Raw genomic sequence first — 26,011 nt, forward strand, 5'->3', positions numbered from 1 at the left:
TTTATTTTTCCATGAAAAGACCTCCCTTTGCTTGTAGCGCCGCTGCGGCATTCTTTTTCATAAAAATAAAAAAAAGAGTACATTAAAAGACCTCTCTTTGAAGGAGCTGGGAAATCCCGCCCATGAAGAGATTCCGGGGGTGGAGCTTTGACGTCATGTACACCGGCAGGTTGCTAAGGATGCCAAGGTGATCGCTTCCTGGATTCCATGGAATCCAGGAAGTGATCACTTTGGCGTCCTTAGCAACCTGCCGGTATACGTGACGTCAAAGCTCCGCCCCTGGAATCTCTTCATGAGATTCCCCAGCTCCTTTTGTGCCTCCCTCCAAGCCTCCCAACCGGCTGATAGCTCCCTGGTGTTTGCCTTCCTCCGCCGCCACCAGCGCCCAGCTCCTCCTCCTCTTCTCAGCAGATGACAGCCGGGCGGTGGCTTTTGCGGTGTTCGGCACGAACGCCGTACTAAAGCACAATTTTAAAAAAATTCGGGTTCGGGTCCTCCATGACGAACACCACAAAATTCAGTACGGTCCCGAATTGTATGGGTTTGGTTCGCCCAACACTAATCATAATCATACACCACAATTTTCTTGCAGACATTTTATTACCCAAACTAGGTAACATCATCAGTGCTAGTAAGAAGTGGGGTTTGCTCTGTTTATAAATTAGTAGCTTGCCCTTTCAGTGTTGCTGGGAGCAGTCTTAGAGATTCTTTCTTTGGGCTGTTTATTGTTAATTTGTTGGCAGTTTCTTGGTTGGGATATTGTTTATTTGATTGTTAGTGTGATGTTATTCTTAGAGTTAATCTATGCTCATCTGGGTGTTGATTGATGGTGGAGAGGTGTTTGGATCTTTCTGTTCCCCTTTTGGCTAGCTGATTACCTCTTCTGCATAGTTTTTATTTTTGCATAACATGGCTAAGTTGTCAGAGTGCCAGGCTTCTAGAAACACTCTGACAAATTAGCCATCAAGAGATACATAGAAATAAACAATAACTATAGACTATGTAAAAGTGAAAATCAACTAGCCAAAAAGGGAACAATCAAGCTCAGAGAGTATCAAGGATCCCTCATATTATAGCTTTCTGGATATATTTATTAAAGCTTTCATTAATGCAATATTTATACTGATATAAAATGAAAGCTACAACTATTGTACTGATAGTCCAGTGGTGAAATGTCAGAAGCCAATTACACACACACACACACAGTTACATATTTTTTACTGATAATTGAAAAGGAAGAGAGCCTAATATTGATCTATTTTGAGCATGTTATGTTCTCGTCAGAGACATACCCTTTCTGAGATTTGAAGAGCATAGTTGTAGACTATTAAAAAAAAATTATCTGCCTTGGAAATGGCCCCTGGGTGGGGGAATTTCAGGGAGATTTCGACAGAAAATCAATATACTGTATATATATTCCTATATATATATGGCTAGCTGATGAGGCCAGAACAAGGCCAAAATAGCGCTATCCTAGTCTCCCTTAATTTTAAAAATTCAGCAAAAACATGTGATACATATATATACCTTAAATATCTCGTGGTTCAATGTCTTCACAATGATATCAGCACCTGACTGGTCAATATGGATTACAGGGCTCTTGAGTATAACTTTATCTCTGAGTAATTCTGCTATCTTTTCTGTAATTTGTCCAGAACCTCCGATAAATTTTCTCTCCTAGGAACAACAAAGGTATCATCAAAATAGAGAGACAGCGTTGAGGCATATAACTGGTACAATGTAGCTGAGAGGAGGATACCCATTAAATAAGATTTTCAAATAATCATTTAAAGGGATTGGACCGCAAAATATAATTCTCTATCCCAGGGGTGTCAAACTCAATTTCTTAAAGAATGTGGTTGATTTGAGGAGGGGGGCTCCTGAATGACTGGGTGTGGCCAACTGGCTGGGCATGACTAGCTTGACGCCACTCCCCCAACTGCTGGCATGTTTCCTCTTTGCACTAGCCCGATGTTTCTGCTTCGCATTGGGCATACTGGGTTAAAGCCATGCTGGCCTGATGTTTCCTCTTTGCATTGGGTAAGACTGGGCCGAAGCAATACCCGTTAAATTTTCTAGGACAGCCCCAAGGACCGGATCCGACCACATCATTGACCAGATTTGGTCCACAGGCCTTGTGTTTGACACCCCTGCTCTGACCTATACTAGAGGAGTTGCAACAAAGAAGTTCCAGTTGGCTGTTGGCACTTATCTTATATTTTATCTTTGCTTTTATTTGGATATGATTGTTTTTAATGTTTTGGATACCACCTAGAATTCTTTGGTGGAGTAGAGAGAAGTATGGCTGGCAAGTAAATAAATATAGAATGGGATATGGGATGGAAAGATATCTGTTTAAACCTATGAGGGTGATGAGCTATTAAATTTGTTTATACGTGATGAAGATTGTAAGTCACGTCGTATATTTCTTTATTATATGGTATTTACCTTTCTCTCACCCCCCCCCCCAGTACCTTCTATTTATTCTTTCCATTCTATTTTATATCTCCACATTTAGTTTGTGTTTTATTGCTATAATTAAAATTGCTAATAACAATTATTTTGTATGGGATTTTTGAATATTTGGATAATGGTTGTAACCATAGAAACTAAACAATATAATTACTATATGGTCACAGCCATATTGTACTGAATAGACTTGAATAAGGCTTGTTATAATATTAATCTAATTTCAGGAGAAATCTAAGAATGCTGCCAATAAATAAAATTTTCATTGATTATTCCAGATTTGGGTGTCTGCAGGGGGAAGCTAATGAAACTCAAGATAGCAGTCACCACTGACTTTTTTGACTTTCCACAATGGGCACCTGTTTCCACAACTGAAAAGCTACTCTAAATTTTGGGAAATTGTTCTTCGTTATACTTTAAAACTCTACCTATTATACAAATGCAGAATCATATTCATTCATTTTGAACTCTCAAAAGGAAGGACAAATGAATCATTTGCTTTACCTGACCTCCGTTGGTTACGGTAAAAATCCTGGTAGTTCCCCCACAAAGCTTCACATACCACAGGAACCAGAGAGCAGAGACTTCATGTGTCTCGGAAGTGACATTGACATTGACAAAGAGTGTAGCGAAGTCCCTGACAGTTCTGTATGCAATCCGAAGGCAGACACAACATATTAATTTTATCTTGTTAAGAAATGAAATAAATTGGAAAACCATTTTAAGAGTGTGTTTCCAAGGCGAGGTATGTTACATAAATGATAGTTTCCCTTACACACTACTTATACAGGGTATAACTGTGTAATGAGTGTTTCACAGTATATTGCTATTACTATATCCTGAGATGCTCTTATTTTGCTAAATATAGAAGGATTCACAATTCAATGCTTGGGGACACTTAAATTGCAGCAGCACAAGAAAACATCATGTAGGAGTAGGTGGTATTCCAAATTCATTCTCCTCTGAGCAACTGGTTTGTGTAGTAGCAAAAACCTGGAAATAATGGATTCTGCACAGACTATATATTCAATATCTGCAGTATGCAATGCTCTTTGCTTTGGGGAACATTCTGTTTTATGTTACTACCAAATAATCATTCTCCCTTTTCCAAATGGAGCCTTATTAAGCTTATATCATGAATATCATTAATAGGTGAAAACAATTATTGGCTTCTTCTTTAATGGGTAAAAGAATGCCCAGTAAGAAATCTGCCATATTCCTTGCTGAGAGTGCCTCTCTTGGAATAGTGTGATATTTATTCTAGCACCACTCCGTTCTTGGTCTTAATGATTTTTTGAACATGCTGTTCAAAGGTCAAGTACAGCTTACACCTCCACTGAACGTTCAATAACTTGATTTACCCTAGATCAATCCTTCAAATTTGACTATGATTATAATTTTCTGTTTCCATTATATTTATTTTTTGGCATGTTTAATTAGGTTGCAAACTGAAAAGGTGATAGTAGCTTATGGTTCCTGACTTTCTAATAAAAATGTGTGAATACATTCAGATATTATGGGAAATGCAGCTTTTTATTTCAGTTTTCAGCCAGTTTCAAAGTCCTCAAGATTACAAATCTGGAAAAGCCTTCTTCACATCAATCACAAGTTGAAAACTTTCGGCAAAACAAGATGGAAATCATGGAAGGGAATGAAAAACCATATGTGAGTACCAGGGGAATGCATCCTTAGATAGAGCATATCTTCTCTATGTTTGAAACATGAAATATTTCAAAATAAACTATTAATCCTACTTTTATTACAAAGGACCTGACAGTGGCTATGCTCAGAATATGCAGAATGCCAGCAAAACTTAAGTAATTACAATATTAGATAATATTGTTATTTCTGATCAAAGCTTTGACATCACCTAGAGTCCGGAAGAAGTTGGGCGGATTATAAATCGCAAAAATAAATAAATAAAATCAGTGACAACAGTCTGAAACTCAGTAGCTAGATAGATATATAGAAAATCCAATATATTTTATTGAATAAAGCTACCATATTTTTCAGAGTATAAGATGCACCTTTTCCCCCACTAAAAGAGGCTGAAAATTTGGGTGCTTCCTACACTCTAAATGTAGCTTTTACTAAGCTTTTTTTCAACCCTAAGAAGGTGTTAACAGTGAAGCAAATAGCTAAGCCAGGTGTCCCCAAACTTGGCAACTTTAAGACTTGTGGACTTCAACTTCCAGAATTCTCCAGCCAGGGATGCTGGCTGAAGAATTCTGGGAGTTGCAGTCCACAAATCTTAAAGTTGCCAAGTTTGAAGATCTCTGAGCTAAGTGATCTTTCCTTTGCCTGCTTTTTTCATTTCTGTTCCCTCTGACAATCAGCTGTGTGATCTTCTGCCTTTTTTTTAGCCCTAACAAGGTGCTAACAAGTGAAGTGGTCTTCCCTTTGCTGCTTTTCTCCTTGTTTCTCTCTCTAAAAAGAGAGAGAATTGAAGTGTTTTAGAAATTGTTTTTTATCCCCAACTAGGGGATAAAAAGCAAACACTAGCGTTCAAAACCAGCAAACTAATGTGCTGAAGCTGACCAGACTAAGGATTAGCCAGATGAATACCTAATAGGCAAAATTCCCCCCACACCCCATTTTCCTCCCCCAAAACTAAGGTGCGTCTTATACTCCAGTCTTACACTATGAAAAATATGGTATATTATAAATTAGTAAGGGTTGTTATTGATTGATTGATGGTTGTATTTATATGCCGCTCTCTCCAAAGGGATTCTGAGTTGCTAACAATCGGAATAAATACAACAACAATAAAAATAGTTAAAATCTAATTAAAAAGTCAATAATAACAATAATATAAAAAAACATACATACTTGCAATCAGCCTAATTCCAGGCCTGTCAGAAAAGTCAGGTCTTAACGGTTTCCCGGAAGACCGGTAGGGTGGAGATAATGCGGATCTCTGGATGCAGTTGGTTCCAAAAGGTCGGAACCACCACAGAGAAGGCTTTTCCCTGAGGTCTCACCAGTCAACATTGTTTGGTGGATGGGACCTTGAGAAGGCCAACTCTGTGTGCCCTTACTGGCCGCAGCGAGGTATGAGGGAGGAGGCAGTCCCATAAATAGTCTGGCCCTGAGCCATTTAGGGCTTTAAAGGTGATAACAACAGCTTGAATTGCATTCAGAGATCGACTGGCAACCAATGCAGCGCATGTAAAGTAATATGGGCGTACCTTGGTACACCTGTCATTGCACGTGCTGCTGCATTCTGCACCAGCTGAAGTTTCCGAACGCTCCTCAAGGGTAGCCCCATGTAGAGCGCATTGCAATAGTCAAGACTATTGATGAGGGTGTGAGTGACTGTGCAGAACACCTCCTGGTCTAGGTAGGGGCACAACTGGTAGACAAGATGGACTTGTGCAAAAGCCCCCTAGCCACAGCTGAGAGATGTTGTTCTAGCCTCAGTTGTGGATCTAGGAGGACACCCAAGTTGCGAGCCTTATCCAAGGGGGAAATTTCTTCCCCTCCCAGTACCAAAGATGGTAATCAGGAATTTTCTTTCTTCTTCAATGGAAGACCAATACAGTCACAATGTTATCATTTAAGTCTGTATATGCGGTAACATTCTAATGTAAGATTGGATATACGATTGTTATGCAATTGATTATCTTCACCTTGGGAAAAAAGGGAATATAGAAAAACCAATGAATTATGTAGTATGCATGATGTGCAGAAAGCTAAAAAATGGCCATATAGTAGTAAGAGTATAACTGAAGATAGATCACTTACTTTGTCCAACAATGTTTGTCAATGAACTGTTTCATTGAAATATTGTCCAACTCTTTAGCATGTGGTGCATCCCATGGTGCTTCAGCAGGAATCTAAAAACAAACCAAATATGTAAGTTTGTTTGCTGATTTTCTTTTCATGAATCAATAGCCTCAGTCCTTTGTCCTTGCAATATGGTCATAAAAAGAAACAAGCCCAACTATGTTACAAAGTTAAATCACCTAGCTCTGGGGTTTTTTAAACGGAGAGAGAATATTGAATATGAAACACAACTGTTTTAATACAATGCACGATCATATCTTCAAATTAATTCACCCTTATAAGCATCTATATTTAATACAAAGTATATTTTAATGTTGATTACAAAAATTACCTATAGCTGAATTTTTTTGTTATTTTATAAATACAGTTGGTCCTTGCTTACTTGGTCAGCCTCAGTCAGTCACCATTTGAAGTTGAATAGTACTGAAAAAATAATTTTACGTATCCATATCTAGGAAGCAGCATTTCTCAGCCATGAGATTACCATCACAGTCAGGTTTTCCTGTGTCTTACTTGTGTTTCTTCCCTCTCCTTCCCTTGCAGGATGCAGGAAGGGATTTCAAGAGTATCAACAGACACATAATGGAAAACAAAAGCAATTATTCCAGGCTGTTTGCATTATGTGCTTATGTCTGCTGGCCCCAGCACATTGCTTTCAATGTGCATTCCTCACTGTGTGTCTGCTTACTCTCTTGAAATCCCTTTTGAATAACAGAGTTGGAAGGGACCTTGTAAGTCATCTAGTTCAACCCCTTGCTCAACATGAGACCTGTACCATTTCTGACAAGTTGCAGTCCAGTCTCTTCTTGAAAACTTCCAGCGATAAAGCACCCACAGTTTCTGAATGCAAGTTGTTCCATTGGTTGATTGTTCTCACTGTCAGAAATTTTTTCCTTATTTCTAGGTTGAATCTCTCCTTGGTCAATTTCCATCCATTATTACTTGTCTGGCCTTTGGGTGCTTTGGAAAATAGGTTGATCCCCTCCTCTCTGTGGCAGCCCCTCAAGTACTGGAACACTGCTATCATATCACCGTGGTCCTTCTTTTCACTAAACTAGCCATGCCCAGTGTTTGCAACTGTTCTTCATATGTTTTAGCATTCAGTCCCATAATCATCTTTGTTGTTCTTCTCTGAACTCTTTCTAGAGCAGAGGTGTCAAACTTCATTTCATTGAGGGCTGTGTCAGGGTTGTGTTTGATTTCCGAGGGCCAGAGGCGGCATGGCTGGGAATGGGAGTGTCATATGCGATTTGTGTCATGGGCACCTGTGGTAGCCAAGTGCTAATGTAGGACATCCCTGAGAACTTCCCCCACTCTCATTATAATCTCCTTCCTTCTTTCCTTCCCTCTTCATTCTCCTTTTTCTTCCTTCTCGTCTTTCCTTATTTTTCCTTCCTTGCTTTCCTCCCATCTTCCCATCTCTTTCTTTGTCTTTCCTCTTTCCCTTTCTCTTTTCCAATCCCTTCTTTATCCTCAAATACAAAAGGGGAAACACTTCTCCTTTTGTTTTGTTTTTAGTTTGTTTTGATAGCCCTCTGCCAATGAAAACAGTGCATGTTCCCCCGTGAGATCCATTTTTGCTGGTGGAGGGCTTCAGGAGGCAGTCACAGCTGAAAATGGGCCTTGGGGGCCATGCATGCCCTCCCAAACTCTGTTTTCGCTTGCAGAGGCATCACAGGCTGATCCTTTGCTGTTTCCAGGGTGGCCCTGTGGGCCAGATGTTAGCACCTTGTGGGCCAGCTCTGGCCTGTGGGCCTTGAGATTGACACCCCTGTTCTAGAGTCTCAACTTATATTTTATGGTGTGGTGACTAAAACTGTAACCGGATGCAGTATTCTAGATGTGGTCTAACTAAGGCTTTATAGTTTGGTATTAGTGCCTGACATGATCTTGATTCAATCCCACTGCTGTTAATGCAGTTTAGGAGGGCATTGGCTTCTTTGTCTGTTGCCACACACTGCTAGATCATATTGAATTGATTGTTCACTAAGACTCCATGATCCCCCTTAGTTACTGTTTTTAAGCCTGGTTTCACCTAACCTGTGTGTGCATTTTTTGGCTTTTCTTGCCTAAGTGTAAGACTTTACTTTTCTTTATGTTGAATTTCATTTTAATAGATAGCATCCAGGTTTAAGTCTGCCAAAATAGATCTTGAGCCTATCATCTAGGACAGTGGTGGCAAACCTTTTTTGGTTCATATGCCAAAAGGGTGTGTGTGGGTGTACTAGCATGCTTGCACGTGCCCATACCCCTTCCCCCAAGCATATGCACCCCCTGTGCTGCTCCCATGCATGGGTACAATCCCCCCTGTATCTGAGCATGTGCGCAGGCCTCACTGAAGCCTGGGATGTGAAAAAACCAGCCAAACAGAAATTTTGGAAAAACATACTTCCGTTCCGCCCATTATGTGTTTTTTGCACTCCGGAGGGTTCAGGGAAGCTTCCTGAAGCCCCAAAGTGCAAAGAAACAGCACAACAGGCAAAGTTTGGAAATGCACTTTTGGTTTGCCACTGTGCTGTTTTTTTGCACTCCAGAGGGCTTAGGGAAGCTTCCTGAAGCCTCAGAGTGCAAAAAAACCCAGTATAGTGGCAAACCGGAAGTTTGGAAAATATACTTCCGGTTTGCCGTTGTGCTGTTTTTGGCACTCTGGAGGGTTCAGAGAAAAATAGCACAACGGGCAAACCGGAAGTTCAGAAAATGCTCTTCCGGTTTGCCATTGTGCTTTTTTTTTTTCACTCTAGAGGTGCTCAGGGAAGGTTCCTGAAACCCCGGTATGCAAAAAACAGCACAAATATTTCTGCCTTTTTAAATACTTGTTGTTAGTGATATACATTTTTTCCTTGTAAGCTTTGATGAAACAATGCAATTTTTTATTTATTGTCCCAGTCAGTTGCATTTATATTCATTATTCCTAGCATACCTCTTTTCCCAGTTTATCCATTGTTCTCCAGAAATTGATGGAATCTAGATATATGAAAGGGTTCCAAGTGGAAGGAAATAGGTCATTCATTGCATAAGAATGTCCCTAAAACAGAAACAATTAACAAGATATAACTAAATTGTTGATTCTTTCCTCTTATATTAGTCTTAAGTTTCCATATATAATAATAAATTTGTAATTATAGTAACTGCAGTCAAATGTCTTTTGCAAATACATTCAGCAGCATTGTATATGCAAATCTAGAAATGAATCTAATACATAGACATAGTCTTTTGTCGTGTGTTCATCCACCTCGGCAGTGGTGAGCAGTCCAGACTCAGCCAAGTCAATCAGAAGGATTGGGGCTTCCAGGACAATATCTGTAAGGAGTTCGGACTAAGGGCACCTGCTTAAAGTATCCGCATTACCGATGGCTTTTCATGGCCGATAGGAGTAGGCCAAAATGGGGAGATAGTGCAGCTGTAGTGGGGTGGTCCCCAGCAAGTAACCTCAGAAGCAGCTTGTGGTCCATAACCGAAACAAAATCCCTCCCAAACAAATATTTGTGGAATATTTTAATGCTGGCAACTAAAGCCAAAGCCTCCTGGTCTAGCTGGCTATAGTTCCATATTGCTGAAAAGCAAAACAGAGTTATTTTGAGGATTAGCCAGTTGCATAAGACAAGGTGTTTTTCTGATGTAGATTTTGTACGTTTTGCAAAACCTAAGCAGTATTTTTCTCTGTATACTTTCCAGTTATCTCTATCTATTTTTCCTCTATTCTTTTTTTATTCCATCCTTCCCTCCTTCCATCCTTCCTTCTCTCCTCCCTCCCTCCCTGAGTCTTTGAAACAAAGGCTGTGTTGGAAGTGGCTTCTCTCATGTGTTTAAAATCCTTTAAAGAGTGGCCTATACCAGGGGTCACCAACCTTTCGGACCTCAGGAACCACTAAATTCATAATTTTAAATCCCATGAACCACTAATATGATCTGCCTAATGACCAGCTGGGTGGATGTGGTTAGGTGGTCATGTGACTGGGTGGGTGTGGCCAACTTGATGTCACCCACATTGAGGGGTGCCTCAATGACCTCTACTCATCCCTCCCCTCCCAGCCACTCCTGGCCTGACCGCGCAAGCTCCTTACAGCCCCAACAGGAAGCAGTTGTTGGAGCTAAGCAGCCATCATGAGAAAGAATTGGCAAAATAGCTTGCTCAGTTCAAATTGGATCTGACCAAGAAGAAGGCTCAGCAGAAGCACTTCAATATAGCTATCTATCTCTTTATCTCTTAAGTACATCTTCTATGGGCTACTAAGGAAGGTAGGGGCTCCTTTCCCCCTCTAAGAAAACATGTTTATCTATTTCTCATCCAGGGAAATATATTCTTCTTTTTTAATATTTCTCAAAATATTTCATTCTTCTAGGAGAGGGGTGGATGCTAGCTTTCTACAATTGGCTCCATGTTACTATGCATATTATTATGAGAGCAAACTATAACAAATTGGAAAGAGGATCCACTTATTATCAGTGAGCAATAATGTAGCTTGGCCACGCTAAAGCAATGCAAGAGACACCTGTTCCAAAGGTCCTTTTAAAAGAAGTAACTGGATTTTCTTGAAACCAAGAAACCAGGTCCAGTTGCCTCTTGAAAAAAGCACTCTTGGGACAACCATGACCTGGATGACTGAAGAGTCCTCATAGACAAGAGACTTCTGTGCTCAGTGAACTTACAAAGCACCCAAGGAGAAGCAATAATTAGATCCATTTGCATCACTTAAAGATACCAGCTGGTCTTATACACCTCATAAAATATCCTAAGTCAGTGATGGCTAACCGTTTCCGGAGTGAGTGCCCAAAATGTGGGTGTGCACTTGCTTGAATGCATGTGTGGGCCCTTCCCCCCCAAAATGCAATACACATGCGGCCCTGGTCATGCGCCCTGCCCTCTCCATATATGTGCATGCACCTCCCGCCTTCCCATGCCCCCGCACATGTGCCTGGGTTCCCACATGCATGTGGACTTTCCGCACATGCTCCCTGCCCCACGCATGCACGGTAGAGACCCAACGACTAGCTGGGCAGTGGAAGGCACGCATGCATGTGCATACGCAGCAGAGCTAAACTGGGGTGACAGCTCGCATGCCCAGAGTGGGCACTGCATGCCACTTGTGGCCTAGGTTAGCCATCCCAGACCTAAAATAATCATCCAAATTTAAGGAAAAATCACATGCCCCCAGCAAGGCAGTAAAAATCAGGCAGAATGCCAAGCTTGCATCCTGCCTCTTCGCCATTTCTTCTTTGGCTATGCCAGCCCTTCTGTAAATAGCTTTTCAAGCCCCAGGAATAAAAGTACCCCCAAAAAAACTTGAGGATGGGGGTTAGGGAATTCCAGAGAAGCTCAGCTACAAACAGAAAGTCTGGGCTACTGCCAAGAACCATTAAGGCTGTTAAAGTCAGTTTCTGAAAACACTTAAAGCAGCAGGGGCAGCAATTAAGATAAGGATTAGGCTAGAAATAAAGGCACACTAGAATCTTCCCTTTCTGTTTGCCTTGCAGGATTAGCCCTGTAAAGTGGGAAAAGATTTCTTCCAAAAACTGAATCTTCAAACTGCTCAGAAAATGAACATATTGTTCCCCTGAACAGGTGGAAACCGTAAGGAGCCCACCACTGAAGTCAACAAATATTACATAAACTATTATAAAAGACAATTTCCCTTTGCTATGTGTCTTCAGATTTTTACAGTATTAAAGAACTGAATGTATAGCATTTTATAGATGCTTGTTCAATTCATGTTGTCATAGATGAACACTTTTCTTCTGAGTCAAGTGCAACTGCATGCAGGAACTAGAAATTCATCAAGCTTCTGCCTTCACTCATAACATCAATTTAGCTTAGCCTTTCCAAATCAATGCTTTCCAGAAATGCTCGATGATAAAAGTTATAATCCAACAGATCTATCATAACCATATAAATGCATTACCAAAATAAATAAGGATCCACTTATTCTAAAGAGATAAAGATTACTGGTAGAACCTTCATACAGGCTTTCATCCAAAGAAGCTTGGTCACTTTAAGACAGGGGTATCAAATTGAATTTCTTCAAGGGCCAGATCAGCATTGTGGTTATCCTCCATGGGATGGCCAGGGAGGAGGGGGAGATGGGACAGATGCCTCTTGCAATGCCCTGCTGGTCAAAACATCCTGCAACACCCTGCCAACCAAAATGAGGTGTGGGGGGGGGGGAGTGGGTGCACAAGGCCCCATGTGTCCCATTTTTGGCCTAGACAGCCTCCTGCAGCACACTGTTGGCCAAAATGGGGCAGGGACCCCCGTGCCCCATTTTGTTTGCCAGAGGCACTGCTGCCTGGTCATTTGCTATTTCCAGAGCATTCCCATATGCCAAATTTAAACACTCCATTGGTCAGATTTGACTGCACGCTTTGATTTTGACACCCTTGCTTTAAGATATTCATCCAGCTAAAATAAGCAGTGACCAATACTATTATTATAAACAAGTCTGCTGATTATATTTTACATCATAATGAATTTAAACAATGGTGTTATCTATCACGTGGCAGTTAATTAGGTCTGGCCTGCAAAACTCTGGGAGAAGTTTTTGTATTTTTCCAATGCCATCAAGTGGTCTTCTAGATTTTTAAAGCCTGGAGACAAGAAATGCAATTTAACCCCTAACCCTATGGACTGGGACTATCTATGAGTCCCAGTCTATAGTGGGACAATTTATACAGGATGTCTTAAACTCTGATTATGGTTGCTGTTGGGGACATTAATCATGCAACAGAAATCCAGAACCATAATTAATAAAATATAAAGTTTTATAAGAAATTGTATATATTTTAACATTCTTTTTTTGTTCAAATATCAGTGCAAACCTTCCACATCAGTGGTGATTTGTAAATTATTTTGCTATCGGTTCATGTGCATGCTTGCGCAGAAGTGTCTCGGGCAGGTAGGCAGAGCAACCCATAGCTATTCCACATAGCTTAATGTCATTCTGCATCACACAAAACTAAAAACATCATGCAATTAAAATAAATAAAGTCCAGCTTAAGACCTAAATCCCTCACAACATAATTCACTCAGTTATGTACTGTATGTTTGTAGAAGTAATCAGAGTAAACGAGATTCTCACCCTTGTATGTAGGAGCGTAGCCTCACGTACATTCACTTTATAAGTTTCTACGCCAAGTTCTTTAGCCAGTCGCAGAATCCGATTCTGTGTAGGCCCCACATAGGATCCACCAACATCGACATACTTCACTTGCTGGTTCTGTCAAAACAAGAAAAATAATCAGAAATAATAATTGATGTTTCAATCACAGGAACAAAAATGCTTACGTTTATTATTAAAAAATAACTGAAATTTACATTGAGTCTTCAAAGTATGGCATATGTCCTATGTTATTAAATTAACTTAAACACACAGTTAAATGCCCTTCGATTTTGCTGTGCCACCTCAAAGTAGTGGGCATGTTCCTTGGAATGAGTAATAAAGACCTTTTGGAACGTATGCCAAGAGTTTATGTTCTCAGCAGGGTCACCCAAGGAATGAAGGACATTCTAGCTTCCCACCAAAAGTAAGGAGGGACCTATATAGGGTAGCAGCTTTTGATCTTTTTTTTGCATATGGCACGTTAGCCAGAGATCACCGAAGCGACTGGCTGCCTCTGTGAAAGGAATCTTTTCGGGTGGTGTTATCTCACCTGCAGGACACATGAATGCCAGTAGGACAGCAGTGATATAGGAAGATGATAGGGGCAGACAATTACATTAATGACAATAGCACCAATTCATACTGTATGGGATAAAACAATGGTAAAATACTCCCCTATTTTTACAGAGCAAATCACATTGATGAAAAATATGAAATGCTTGACAATATAGTGCCAGATAATGGGCCCATCAAATGAGACTCAGTATGTCACTGTGAAATTGCTGAGGATCTTTCAGAGTACTTATGATGTTTATGGCATAGCTATATTAAAACCTTTGGAATACTGAGTTGCTCAGGTTGCAATACAGAACTACAGTCCTATGAATCCTGGCTTGCCAATGGTAACTTAGGTCACCAAATGCTGGCTGTTCCAATTTACAACTGCAGTTCCAACAGTCCCAGTTATCATAGTTAGGAGATTAGCATCTCTTTCCATAATGTTGCAGGCTAAAAATTACAAAACTTAAGGATTGGTATTTTTACATTTATTAAAAAAAAATTACTTACTCTAATGGTGAAAGTCCTCCCCCCAACTCTGTCACGAGCTTCTAAAACCACCACATTAAGTCCAGATTCAAACAACAATTTAGCTGCTGACAGGCCTAAAACAAAAATGAATTCATTTTAATTATTTGTTTTATTGTCAAGATTATAACCTGAAATATTTATTAGAAGAGAAGCAGCATGTTTAAATTTAATATACAGTAATACCTCATCTTACAAACTTAATTGGTTCTGGGAGGAGGTTCGTAAGGTGAAAAGTTTGTAAGATGAAACAATGTTTCCAATAGGAATCAATGGAAAAGCCAATAATGCGTGCAAGCCCATTAGGAGAATCCAAAATATTAAGGCTTAAAAAAAAAAGCGGCGACAAAGCTGAGGCGAACACCTTTCTCCTCCCTTGAGCTCCATGAGCCCTTTCCTCCCATTTTTGCCCACCTCTCTCTCCTCATCTCCCCCACACCTTTCTTCTCCCTTGAGCTCCATGAGTCTTTTCTTCCCGTTTTTGCCCACCTCTCTCTCCTCATCTCCTCCACACCTTTCTCCTCCCTTGAGCTCCATGAGCCTTTCCCTCCCATTTTTGCCCACCTCTCTCTCCTCATCTCCCCCACACCTTTCTCCTCCCTTGAGCTCCATGAGTCTTTTCTTCCCGTTTTTGTCCACCTCTCTCTCCTCATCTTCCCCACACCTTTGTCCTCCCTTGAGCTCCATGAGCCTTTCCCTCACGTTTTTGCCCACCTCACTCTCCTCATCTCCCCCACACCTTTCTCCTCCCTTGAGCTCCATGAGTCTTTTCTTCCTGTTTTTCTCCCCCCTACTCTGCCCAGCAGAGCGCCCGTTTTTGCAATCCTGGGATTCCCCTCCTGGGATTTCCCTACAGCATTGCAAAAACACGGAAGTCAGGAGGTGGGGTTTCCCATGGAGGGGAGCCTCAGGGGATCCCAGGATCACAAAAACCTGTGCGTGGCTTGCAACGAAAGTCCGGAGGCGGGGAATTTCAGTGGTGGCTTGGCAGGTTTGTAACGTGAAAAAAGTTCGTAAGAAGAGGCAAAAAAATTCCAAACCCTGGGTTCGTATCTCGAAAAGTTTGTATGATGAGGGGTTTGTATCATGAGGTACCACTGTATCACTAATATCCAATCTGTGGTAAGTTGAATACATAAGTTTTTCCTTATACATTTCAATTTTTTAATTTTTTCAACAGAAGTATTTTTATTCTGTTTTTGAAGATAGGTAGCCATTGTATAGTGACAATTGGAACTGGCAAATTAATAGTTAAGCAAAACAGTTGCTAAGTGAAAGATTACAAATTTACAACTTTTTTTCAGCTTGCCCACACTTTTACAGATTTGCACCATGGACTAATACCAGCAGATGACCTGGCTCCCCAAATCAACACAGACTGTGGAAACGTTACACTGGACCTCAGGTGTGCAGTGTGTGCCTCTTCATTCTTCCTCCATACTCTGGATCCTTGGTTGATAAATGAGATGCAAAAGTTTCCACAGTCTGTGTTGATTTGGGGAACCATGTCATCTGTTGGTATTCGTCCAATGTTCTTCATTAAGTCCAGGGTCAACCCAGCCGTCTACCAGGAGATTTTGGAGTGTTCCATTCTTCCATTCATGTACAAGCTTTATGGGGATGGTGACTTAAATTTTCCAGCAGGACTTGGCCTCTGCCCACACTGCCCAAAGCACCAAAACCTGTTTCAATGACCATGGGATTACTGTCCTTGATTGGCCAGCAAACTTGCCTGACCTGAACCCCATAGAAAATGTATGGGGCACTGCCAAGGGAAAGATGAGAGACATGATAAGGAACAATTCAGAAGGGCTGAAGGCCCCTATTGAAGCATCCTGGTCTTCCATGACATCTCAGCAGTGTCCATGCCATGACGCATTGAGGCAGTAATTGCTGCAAAAGGGGCCCAAATGAAGTACTGATTACGTATGCATGCTTATACTTTTCAGAAGTCAGATATTGTTCTATGTACAATCCTTTTTTATTGATCGCATGTAATATTCTAATTTTTTGAGATGGGGGATTTGGGGTTTCATGAGCTGTACCCCATAGTCATCACAATTATAACAAATCATGGCTTGAACTATCTTGCCTTGCATGTTATGAATATCTCATATATTCATATGAGAGGGGTGGCATACAAATCCAATAAATAAATAAATTAAGTTTCACCTTTTAAGTTACATTACTTAAATATATGAACCTTTGCACGAGAATCCAGGTCCTCATTTTACCCACCTTGGAAGGATGGAAGGCTGAGTTAACCTTGAGCCAGTGATGAGATTTGAACCGCTGACTTTCAGATCTAGCAGTCAGCTTTAGTGGCCTGAAGTACTGCACTTTACCCACTACACCACCTTGGCTTATTACAGTTTATTTAATTATACACAACTATTCTGAGAGGTTATAATCCTTAGAAGAGGCATTCGCCACAGGGTGGGTGGGTTTTCTGCCCACCCGCCACTCATCAACACCGCCGCCAGCTGCATCATTGCAATGCCAGAGGGGGAGGGGACAGAGGAGATTTGGGAGGCAGCCAAGAAGGAGGGGAGGGCCTGGGCATCCTATTTTGACCTCTTCAAATATTCACACAATGTACCAAAAACACTCTGGGAAATTAGAGCTAAAACATAAAAAAGAAAAAAAACCCCAAACCTGGCAATTTTTGAGGAGGCACCCCCACATTCACACACATCTACTCGTGCAAGAAGGCAACATCTCAGAATCCCAAACTGGGAATGGTGCACGATGCAGCAACCACTCATTCCCAAATCTCAGCTGTGGGACACCTTCCCCCCAAAACGGAAATATTTTTTCTGTCATGCCTTCATGGGAAACACACATGCACACATACATATCACTAGTGGGTTCTAAAACCCTTTACTACTGGGCAGGTGAGCGGAGAGTACCGGGAAGGTGAGAGGAGCATCCCGCCACCAGTGTTACTGGTTCTAAGAACCGGTCTGAACAGGAAGCAACCCACCGCTGACACATATATTAGATAATTAAAGCAGTTGCCTGGCTGAGTAACAAGTACTGAAAAAACTCTTATAACATTATTTTTTTAGTACTCCTATACCACAACTGACACTTAAGATTTTACTTTTGTATTTCTTTACTCTCACAAAGCACAGTAAATTACAGTACAAGCTGGCTATCAATGTATCTGTTACATTAAATGTTTACCATAGCCATGCATGGATTTGCTGTGATTTGCTTACACTGCTTCACTAACAGGAAACTTAATTACTTCTGTGTTCCATTGAGAAATGACATTTGGCAATAGCTCTCATCTCTCATTAGTCAAATAGAAATCTCTGTGCAGAGAAGCTAATGCACAGCTGCCAAAATAAACCAGATAACATTTCTTCTATACCCTCAGGGATAAATGTTCCAGCCCATGATTTCCTTTCCCAATATACAGTTGACTTTTAATGCTATTTTGTTAAGAACAAGAAATAGCAACTGAAGTGTACTTTTAGGTTCCTCCCCCCAATATTTCTACATAAGCCCAATTCTCAAACCTTTGTTTACAGAATTATAATTCCCAAGATCATAGTACTGCTCAAAAAAGGGGTGGGGGAGCACTCAAATAACACATCCTAGATCTGAATGAATGAAATATTCTCATTGAATACTTTGTTCTATACAAAGTTGAATGTGCACAACAACATGTGAAATTTATTGTCAATCAGTGTTGCTTCCTAAGTGGACAGTTTGATTTCACAGAAGCTTGATTTACTTGGAGTTATATTGGGTTGTTTAAGTGTTCCCTTTATTTTTTGAGCAGTGTATGTTATTATTCTGAAATTAATTCTGTCCCGTGTTTCCAATTGTAAGGACAGTACTGGAAGCAACAAACATTGCTAACAAAAAAATACACCAGGAAACATCAAATAAAAGCATATGTAAATCAAATATTTAAATAGGTGAATAAATAGTTTCAATCCTTATAATATTGTTTAAAGACTAGTTTAAAGACTATAGTTTAAGGACTATAAGACTATACTGTAGTTTAAAGACTATAGTTTAAAAACTATCATTAATATTATAAGGCTATTACTAATAAAAATCTATATAACTGTTTATCTGCCTCTGATAAGTCCCTATTAAACATCAAATATGAGGGGGGGGGGGTTTACAATGTGATTGTAAAAGTTAAAAAAACAATGACTGGTATTAATAGCTTACATACCGGTATGTGGGAAAATACGACTACCGGTTTCTAATGAAGAAATATATTGCAAATAGACTTTGCTTAGCTAACTCTGGGACTGATAAAGTGGTCACTAAACAACATAGTTGTTAAGTGGAAAATTACATCACCGTGATTTTAAGTCTGACTTCCATTGTTCTTGTCACAAGTGAAAATGCATATCCTTTGAAGTACACAAATAGCAATCACATGATTGAGAAGCTCTGTGATGATCATAAATGGGGAGATTGGTTGCAATGTTATTAGATTAGCACAATTGTAACTTAAAATGACTGGCGCCCAAGACAGTTGTTAAACAAGGACTATCTATCTATCTATCTATCTATCTATCTATCTATCTATCTATCTATCTATCATCTAGCCATCTATCTATTTATCATCTGGCTGGTTCTTCATGTTGGGTTTGGTATGACATGAACATACATACGATTCCAGTTATAAACGCTTAACTGTCCATTTTTAGCCTATTTACTTAAGCCTTGGATGCAGGTTTTGCTGGAATACATCCAGTATTTGACACTTGGCTCTTGAAATCATGCCAGAATCTCTCAAGCAAAACACTTTTTTCTCCCCCTATGCTATGGGCAGAAGGAAAACCAGTTCCTAAAACTATCCTGAAAATCATCAAACTATCAGAAAATGCAAATGTGTTCTTTGTAATCATCATCAGACATATCAATACTTCCTGGAATAAAAATAATTTTCTTGCTCTTTAAACATTAATTGCCCTTAATAAAGAAAAAGGCAGGAAGCATGTTTATTTCTCACTGTCACAAGTAAATCTGAGCAGCCACTTGCCTTGACAACAGGATGCCTTAGAATATAGCAATTGGGGTCATTTGAAAAATCAAAGTCATCTTCATCAAATGAGAATGACTATCAGTAGTAATTATGAGCACAAATGAAAGTTTGTGTATCTGATATTGACTGAGATATAGGAATTCAATGTTCTTTTTGATGTTTCCAACCTCTAATGCACAGAAATGATCATAGTATCTTGACCATTATTAAAATTGTCTATGATTGAACAGAGATGCTTCTTTACTAGCATTAATCAAAAAGTACCTTCATTAAAATCTTCTCTACCTGAGATAAGGGCTTGTTTTTAGGCTATGAAGTGCAGAGAGAGAACTAAGAGAATGCTATTAGGAAATAGATGAAAAGAGTTCTTCAGCAGTAATAAAAATAAAAAATTCTTTTTTTATCTTTCCTTCACAAAATATTACTCCCTAAGGTTGTAACATTGAGTTATGCTAGCCATGCTCCTAAGAACAATGCAGACTCAAAATTATTGTCCAAGTTGATTCATCCTGTGAGGGCATCCTATGGAATACACTTCTGAAATGACAGATTAAATTTAATATCCAGTCAGCAAACACAATAGTTTCAATTATTTTTATTAAGAATGCTGGTATGTCAAAGGAACATTGTGGAGAAACTAAAGTTCCAATGTCATTTCAACTACAAGCTACATTTCCTATTCAGCTTCAATAGCCTTATTAGGCTGTTGAAGAGACTATGAAGCAAATGCATGGGAACTTGGAAGTATTAGAGTTCTCAAAAAGCACCACATAGCTAAATGCAATCCAAATACAACTTTTTTAGCCTTTAAAATATACAATACTAGGGCACAAGGATTTTGTATTAATATAGCAGCTCAGCAAATTGCAATTTCCTTCAATGATGCACATGAGGAAAAGTAGGTGAGATTTCTCTCTGTTTTGAGAATATCTTAAATAGTATTAATTGTCCTGTAGATGTTTTAGCTGGCTTTAAAAAGGGCCAAGAAAGAAAGAAAAAATAGTGGTGCATGTTGGATCATTAGGAAAATCAAAAATGTACAAAAAGAACTCAATACATGTTTCACTGATTCGAGAAGTGTCTGGGTCAACACTATCAAGCTGTGGGATGTGCTTAAGAAACTGAAAATCCCAGAACAAATAGCTCTTAGAAAAGGCAGAAGGACAAAAAAGAGGACAAACAATAGCAAGGTGGATGGACTTAGTTATAAGTGGTGCTGTGTGCTGGAAAACTTCAAGCACAACAAGTTTGTGACAGAACATCATGGGGGGGGGGGAATCTATTGATGTGCCAGAGGCAGGTTCCTGCCGGTTCTATAGAATTGGCAGTGGGAATTTCTCTCCCCTTGCCGAACTGGCAGTGATGGCTGCCTGAATACGCCCCTGAACCAGCTCTCTCGGTGGCCCCATAGGTGTTGCCATCTTGTTTTTTGCTTCTGTGCATGCAGATGTGGTCTGCCCTTGCGATATGGACATTGAAAGTTAACACTGATTTGATGGCACATAATCAATTTATTAAGCAAATGTCATTTTTCAATATAAATTAATCTGTGATTGATTTTCAATATTATCAAACATATTGAAACTTTACTCTGTTCTTACGCAAAACACTGTTCTATTTACACCTTTTGTTGGGAAAGTTTAATTTAAAAAAGGATAAAATGTACAATTTAATAATCATTTTAAAATAAAATGTCTGTGTATACCTTTCTAAACAATTTTGGTTATTTATTCAGTGTTAAGAGCATACTTTTTTTTAAAAGAAAGAATATTTTTCCTTAAACATATAAAAAATAAAAACTTTCGTGCTGCTGTAAATATAGTTTGTTTTCAACTGCCATTTGTTCCTTATAAATATAAAGTTGCAAACAAACTATATTTACAGCAGCACGAAGCTTACAACTTCAGCCTGATGATAGTGAATGTGATTTCACCAAAACGTCGCATAGACATGCAAAATATTACACGGGGCAAAACCCGAACTCAGAACAATCTACATACATATACCCGTGAAAATCTACGAAAACACACACACACACACATATATATACCTGTATATCACATGTTTTTTGCTGAAATTTTAAAATTAAGGGAGACTTGGATGGCACCATTTTGGCCATTCTAGAGGCAAAAGGGAGCTGTGACGTTCCTTCAATATACCAGGGTGATCCGACATAAAAAACACACATATATATAGTTCAAGTCCCAGTGGGTATGGCTAGCTGATGAGGCCAAAATAAGGCTGAAATAGATCTATCCTAGTCTCCCTTAATTTTCAAATTCAGCAAAAAAACATGTGACACATACAGATAGAATTGTCGGCTATCAATAAAATTAACTGCCTTGGAAATGGCCCTGGGTTGGGCCGAGAGGCAAATAAGGAGCTGTGATGTTCCTTCAATACACCAGGGTGATTCGACATAAAAATATGTAACCCTTCCCTGATGCAGAGCTGAAGGGATTGGATACTGTAGCCTAGAAGATAATTCTCTGCCTTACAAGGCAAAGGTTGCAGGTTCAAGTCCCAATGGGTATGGCTAGCTGATGAGGCCAAAATAAGGCCGAAATAGATCTATCCTAGTCGCCCTTAATTTTCAAATTCAGCAAAAAAACATGTGACATATACACACACACACACCATACGTGTACATACATATTACACACAGGCACACAAAAATATACATTATGTACTATATAAAGTGTATGTATACACACACGCATGCTCTTCTAAAATTATATACATTCAACCTCATTTATTGCGATAGGAAAAACATACCCAGAGCCCAAAAGGGAAAAATAGATTCAAAATTTTCCTACAGGTTCTGACCGTACCTGTAGGAGCCCATCACTGGTAACATCTCACATGGGCGCATTCAACTCTGATTCACTGCAAGAAAATTAAATCTTTTTTTTTTTGCTAGCAGTTGTCCAAATCCCAAGGGGGCTCAAGACAACAAAGGACACAGTAACCTGCTCACATTTGTTCGGCCACATGTCTAGTTTTGTTTCACTACATTTTACCTAACATATCACCTGATCTTACATTCCTCTGACTGTACATTTCTATTAAGTGCTTTTAAAAAAATAATATAGATTGGGTATTCTTTAAGAGATGCTTTCAGGACATACCCAAAATCTAGACGACAAATTCAGTCATTACCTGATTGAAAGCTGATTATGATTAATATGATTGTTATAATTGTGATGATTATGATCATTATGATTATGATCTTTATTATTATTATGATTATTATTATTCAGAAGTCAAACTACTGTTTATGTCTAGTACAGTAATAGTATTCATTACTAGCATTTATGATTGGCTTTCATTATTGTTAGAGAGCCCAACTTTTAAAATTAAAATATCACTATGTCTCTGAATAGTACATCTGTTTCCCAGAGCTTTACTGAGACGTTGAATTGTAGCATGGTTTTCTACAGGTGAAATTCAAAAAATTAGAATATCGTGCAAAAGTTCATTTATTTCAATAATGCAACTTAAAAGATGAAACGTAATATATGAGAGAGAATCATTACATGCAAGGCAAGATAGTTCAAGCAGTGATTTGTCATAATTGTGATGATTATGTTGTACAGCCAGTGAAGGGCTACCAAATTTTTTACTACCACACTGTGGGCATGGCATAAGCAGGACGCTCTGCATTTTCTTTCAACAACTTTCAGTGCAAATTGCGTGCTCTGGGGTGGAGCTCCATTTCCACTACCCCACTTCATCCCCTCCCATGTCCAGGCAGTAGCCCACCCCTGGGTACAGCTCATCAAAACCCCAAATCCACAATCTCAGAAAATTAGAATAGTGAAAAAGTGCAGTATTCCAAGTTCAAAGTGTATTCTAATTTTTCGAGTTTCACCTGTATATTCACTAATTGTGGTATGGTAATCTAGTGGTATAGAGGCACAAAGAGAAAATATTTGCTACAAACTCCACATCCTCTACCCAACTCCACAATTGGCATCCAGCCAATAAACACTCAGCACTGTTCAGTTGCTCTGATTTTACATGAACTAAAGGGTCGTAAAAAGAAAAAGAAACTGATTGTGGCAATCTTTCAGAAAGCAATATTATGGTTCTATCATGCTATTAAAATAGAAAGTTAAAAGTAATGTTTGTGATTCAGTTTATGGAAAATGATGAAAATTAAATTAAATTAAAAGCTGAAAGTGGATTAGTTAACTAAATTTTTTATCATTGTTTTGGAGATTAAAAATGTTAGTAAGTTAAATTACAGTTAATATCAAATTGAAAATACTTTTTAAAATGTTTAATTAGTGGATGGACTACAAGCACAATTAATAAATAAGTCTAAGATGAACTCTTTAAAAATAGTGTGTTGAAAATTATAAATAGTGCAATTCTATGCACTTTAACTCACGGGCAATTTATATCAAGTTCATAAGGATATACCCTTACAATGCACAGCTGCTTTTCTCAGCACTGCAATTCAATTTCAGAATTTCCAGTCAGTACAAGTTTTGAAACTGAAGTCCAAGAAATCTAGATAGGAGTACTCCATAGCAATTGACAGTGACTTTTCCTTTCATTGCTCTTTTAATAGTTTGCTCCCATTTTAATATTACCATTGCTAACTTCAGTAAAACTGTATAATAAATAACTAAAAAGCAAATAAAATAGAAATTCATTTTACTTGTTGGAACAGTTCTTCAATAACTTTCAGAGCACTACTACAGAAAAAAAATTAAATAACCCAAGAGGTCTGAATGGCACATGTGTTTTCTTTGTTGCAATTATCATGTCTGAATATTTTTGAAAACATTATATACGAGCAAAAGACAAACTGAGAAAATAAGTCTTATCCCTACAAGAGTCTTTGAAACCAAAGGCAGAGGTTACTCAGGTCTGACAGTACATTTCTGAATGACATCTGTGATTCACTTGAATGCATTTGATATGATCAAAGCAACAACTCCAGAAGAGCATAGGATGTATTAAATTAATTTGTAGGGAGATCTGGTAATGAAATACATGTTAGCAAACATGTTTTGTAAAATATCTAAAACTGCAAGAACATATTTTATACAGTATATGTTATTCTTAAATGAAGAGAAAACAAGCTCTATAGCTTTCCTGAGGGAAAAAAAGTATGATAACAATATATGTAAGATACGTAAGAGTCCAAGAGTCCAAGGTAAAAGATAAATGAAATAAAACGGTCAAATAGGCAAGTCACACTTTGTATTCTCTCAATCTGAAAGAACTTTGGCAGCCTTCCCCCCCTTTTCTGGCAACATTCCCGCAGTTTTCTGGCAAGGTTTCAGAAACTATTTCCCCTTGCTTGAAAGATGGTGACCTCGTCCTTAAGTGTGTAGAAATGACCAGGAAAAAGATAAATCTGAATTCTACCAAATATGGGAAAATTGGTACCAATGGCTCAAACAGAAAAAATACATAAAAAATTAAAGGAGAAGCAAAACTAGATACTCCTTCCTTGTGTACCCAAATAAAATGAAAATATAGAAACATTGTACCATAAACCGATGGAAAACAAAACCCGTAAAAACGAATCCGTTCTCTTCCTCACAATTATACAAAATGAATAAAACATAATATACAGAAAACAAACCCACAATCCCATACACTAGATACAAATACCTAATATTAGGTGATAGTCAACAATATGGTTGACAAATTATGTCTTCTATATAACAAATAAATATATGTACATAGTGAAACAAAATATTTATTGATAAGCAAATAACCATGTGCATATAAAGAATACAACTGAAACTGAATACGTTTTATATATCCTGTGTCTGCGATTCCCTCCTGAAACATCCTCCGTTGTTATCCTGACCAGAATTGAAAGCAAAACAAAAACAACACAACACAACGGGTAACGAAACAACACGAGCGAGCGAAGTTCCCAATCAGGCGAGCGCCCGAGTTCACAGATCTGCTCGCCTGAGCTCCTCGTCCAACTTGACGGAGACATTTGCCGCCGGTTGAGAAGGGGAGCGAGAGGGCGTCCGGGGTCTGCAGAAGGTGCCGCGGAAGCTCACTGACCTGAGATGCCTCCCCCAACCACAACCACGTCGTAGCTCATAGCTGCGCTCTCGGCGGGGGCGACTGCCGTGCTTTCCATGTCTCTGGGCTAACTTTGCCGTCAGTTTTGGGCGTCCGACGGCGAAGGTGCAACTTTCTCACTGGCCAGCTAGGCGCTGCAGCAGCATATTTCCCAGCTGGGTCTCCTGGTGAGAAGCCCCGCCTTGCCCCGCCAATCACCTACGTGAGAGATTAAGAAGCTGGTTGCGGAGACAAACCGGGCGAGGCAAGGGGTGGAACGGGAGAAGGGCGTAGGTCGGAAAGGGCGGATTGCGCGCAGTCGAGAACCGGAGGAGAAGAAAGTGAGGATGTCCAGATTCACCCTGTCGAGATGCGGCCCTGCTTTTTCCTGCTCATGTTGGGCAAGTGGTGGCAGTGTGAACTCATTGTTCCATCTTGAATCTTCCGAAATCACCTCCGCCGAAGTGGCTTGATGAAATGAGTCAAGGCATTGGGGATCGCTGGATGGCTGCAAAAA

General features: G+C 39.4%; 1 protein-coding gene across 1 annotated transcript in view; it reads right to left on the bottom strand.

Annotated features, from left to right (window-relative positions):
- The window catches only part of LOC139166676 (amine oxidase [flavin-containing] A-like), a 47,007-nt gene extending 21,299 nt beyond the window's left edge, over window positions 1–25,708 (bottom strand). The window contains exons 1-7 of the mRNA XM_070750525.1: window positions 25,495–25,708; window positions 14,418–14,512; window positions 13,329–13,466; window positions 9,176–9,280; window positions 6,214–6,305; window positions 2,974–3,115; window positions 1,528–1,677 (exon numbers count right to left, since the gene is read on the bottom strand). Of these exons, the coding sequence (XP_070606626.1) occupies window positions 1,528–1,677; window positions 2,974–3,115; window positions 6,214–6,305; window positions 9,176–9,280; window positions 13,329–13,466; window positions 14,418–14,512; window positions 25,495–25,573 (801 nt within the window). The 5' untranslated portion in view covers window positions 25,574–25,708. The remainder of the gene's footprint in view (window positions 1–1,527; window positions 1,678–2,973; window positions 3,116–6,213; window positions 6,306–9,175; window positions 9,281–13,328; window positions 13,467–14,417; window positions 14,513–25,494) is intronic.
- Window positions 25,709–26,011: the final 303 nt, after the last annotated feature.

Source organism: Erythrolamprus reginae, chromosome 4, assembly GCF_031021105.1.
Source record: "Erythrolamprus reginae isolate rEryReg1 chromosome 4, rEryReg1.hap1, whole genome shotgun sequence".
In the NCBI taxonomy this organism is placed as follows: Eukaryota; Metazoa; Chordata; class Lepidosauria; order Squamata; family Dipsadidae; genus Erythrolamprus; species Erythrolamprus reginae.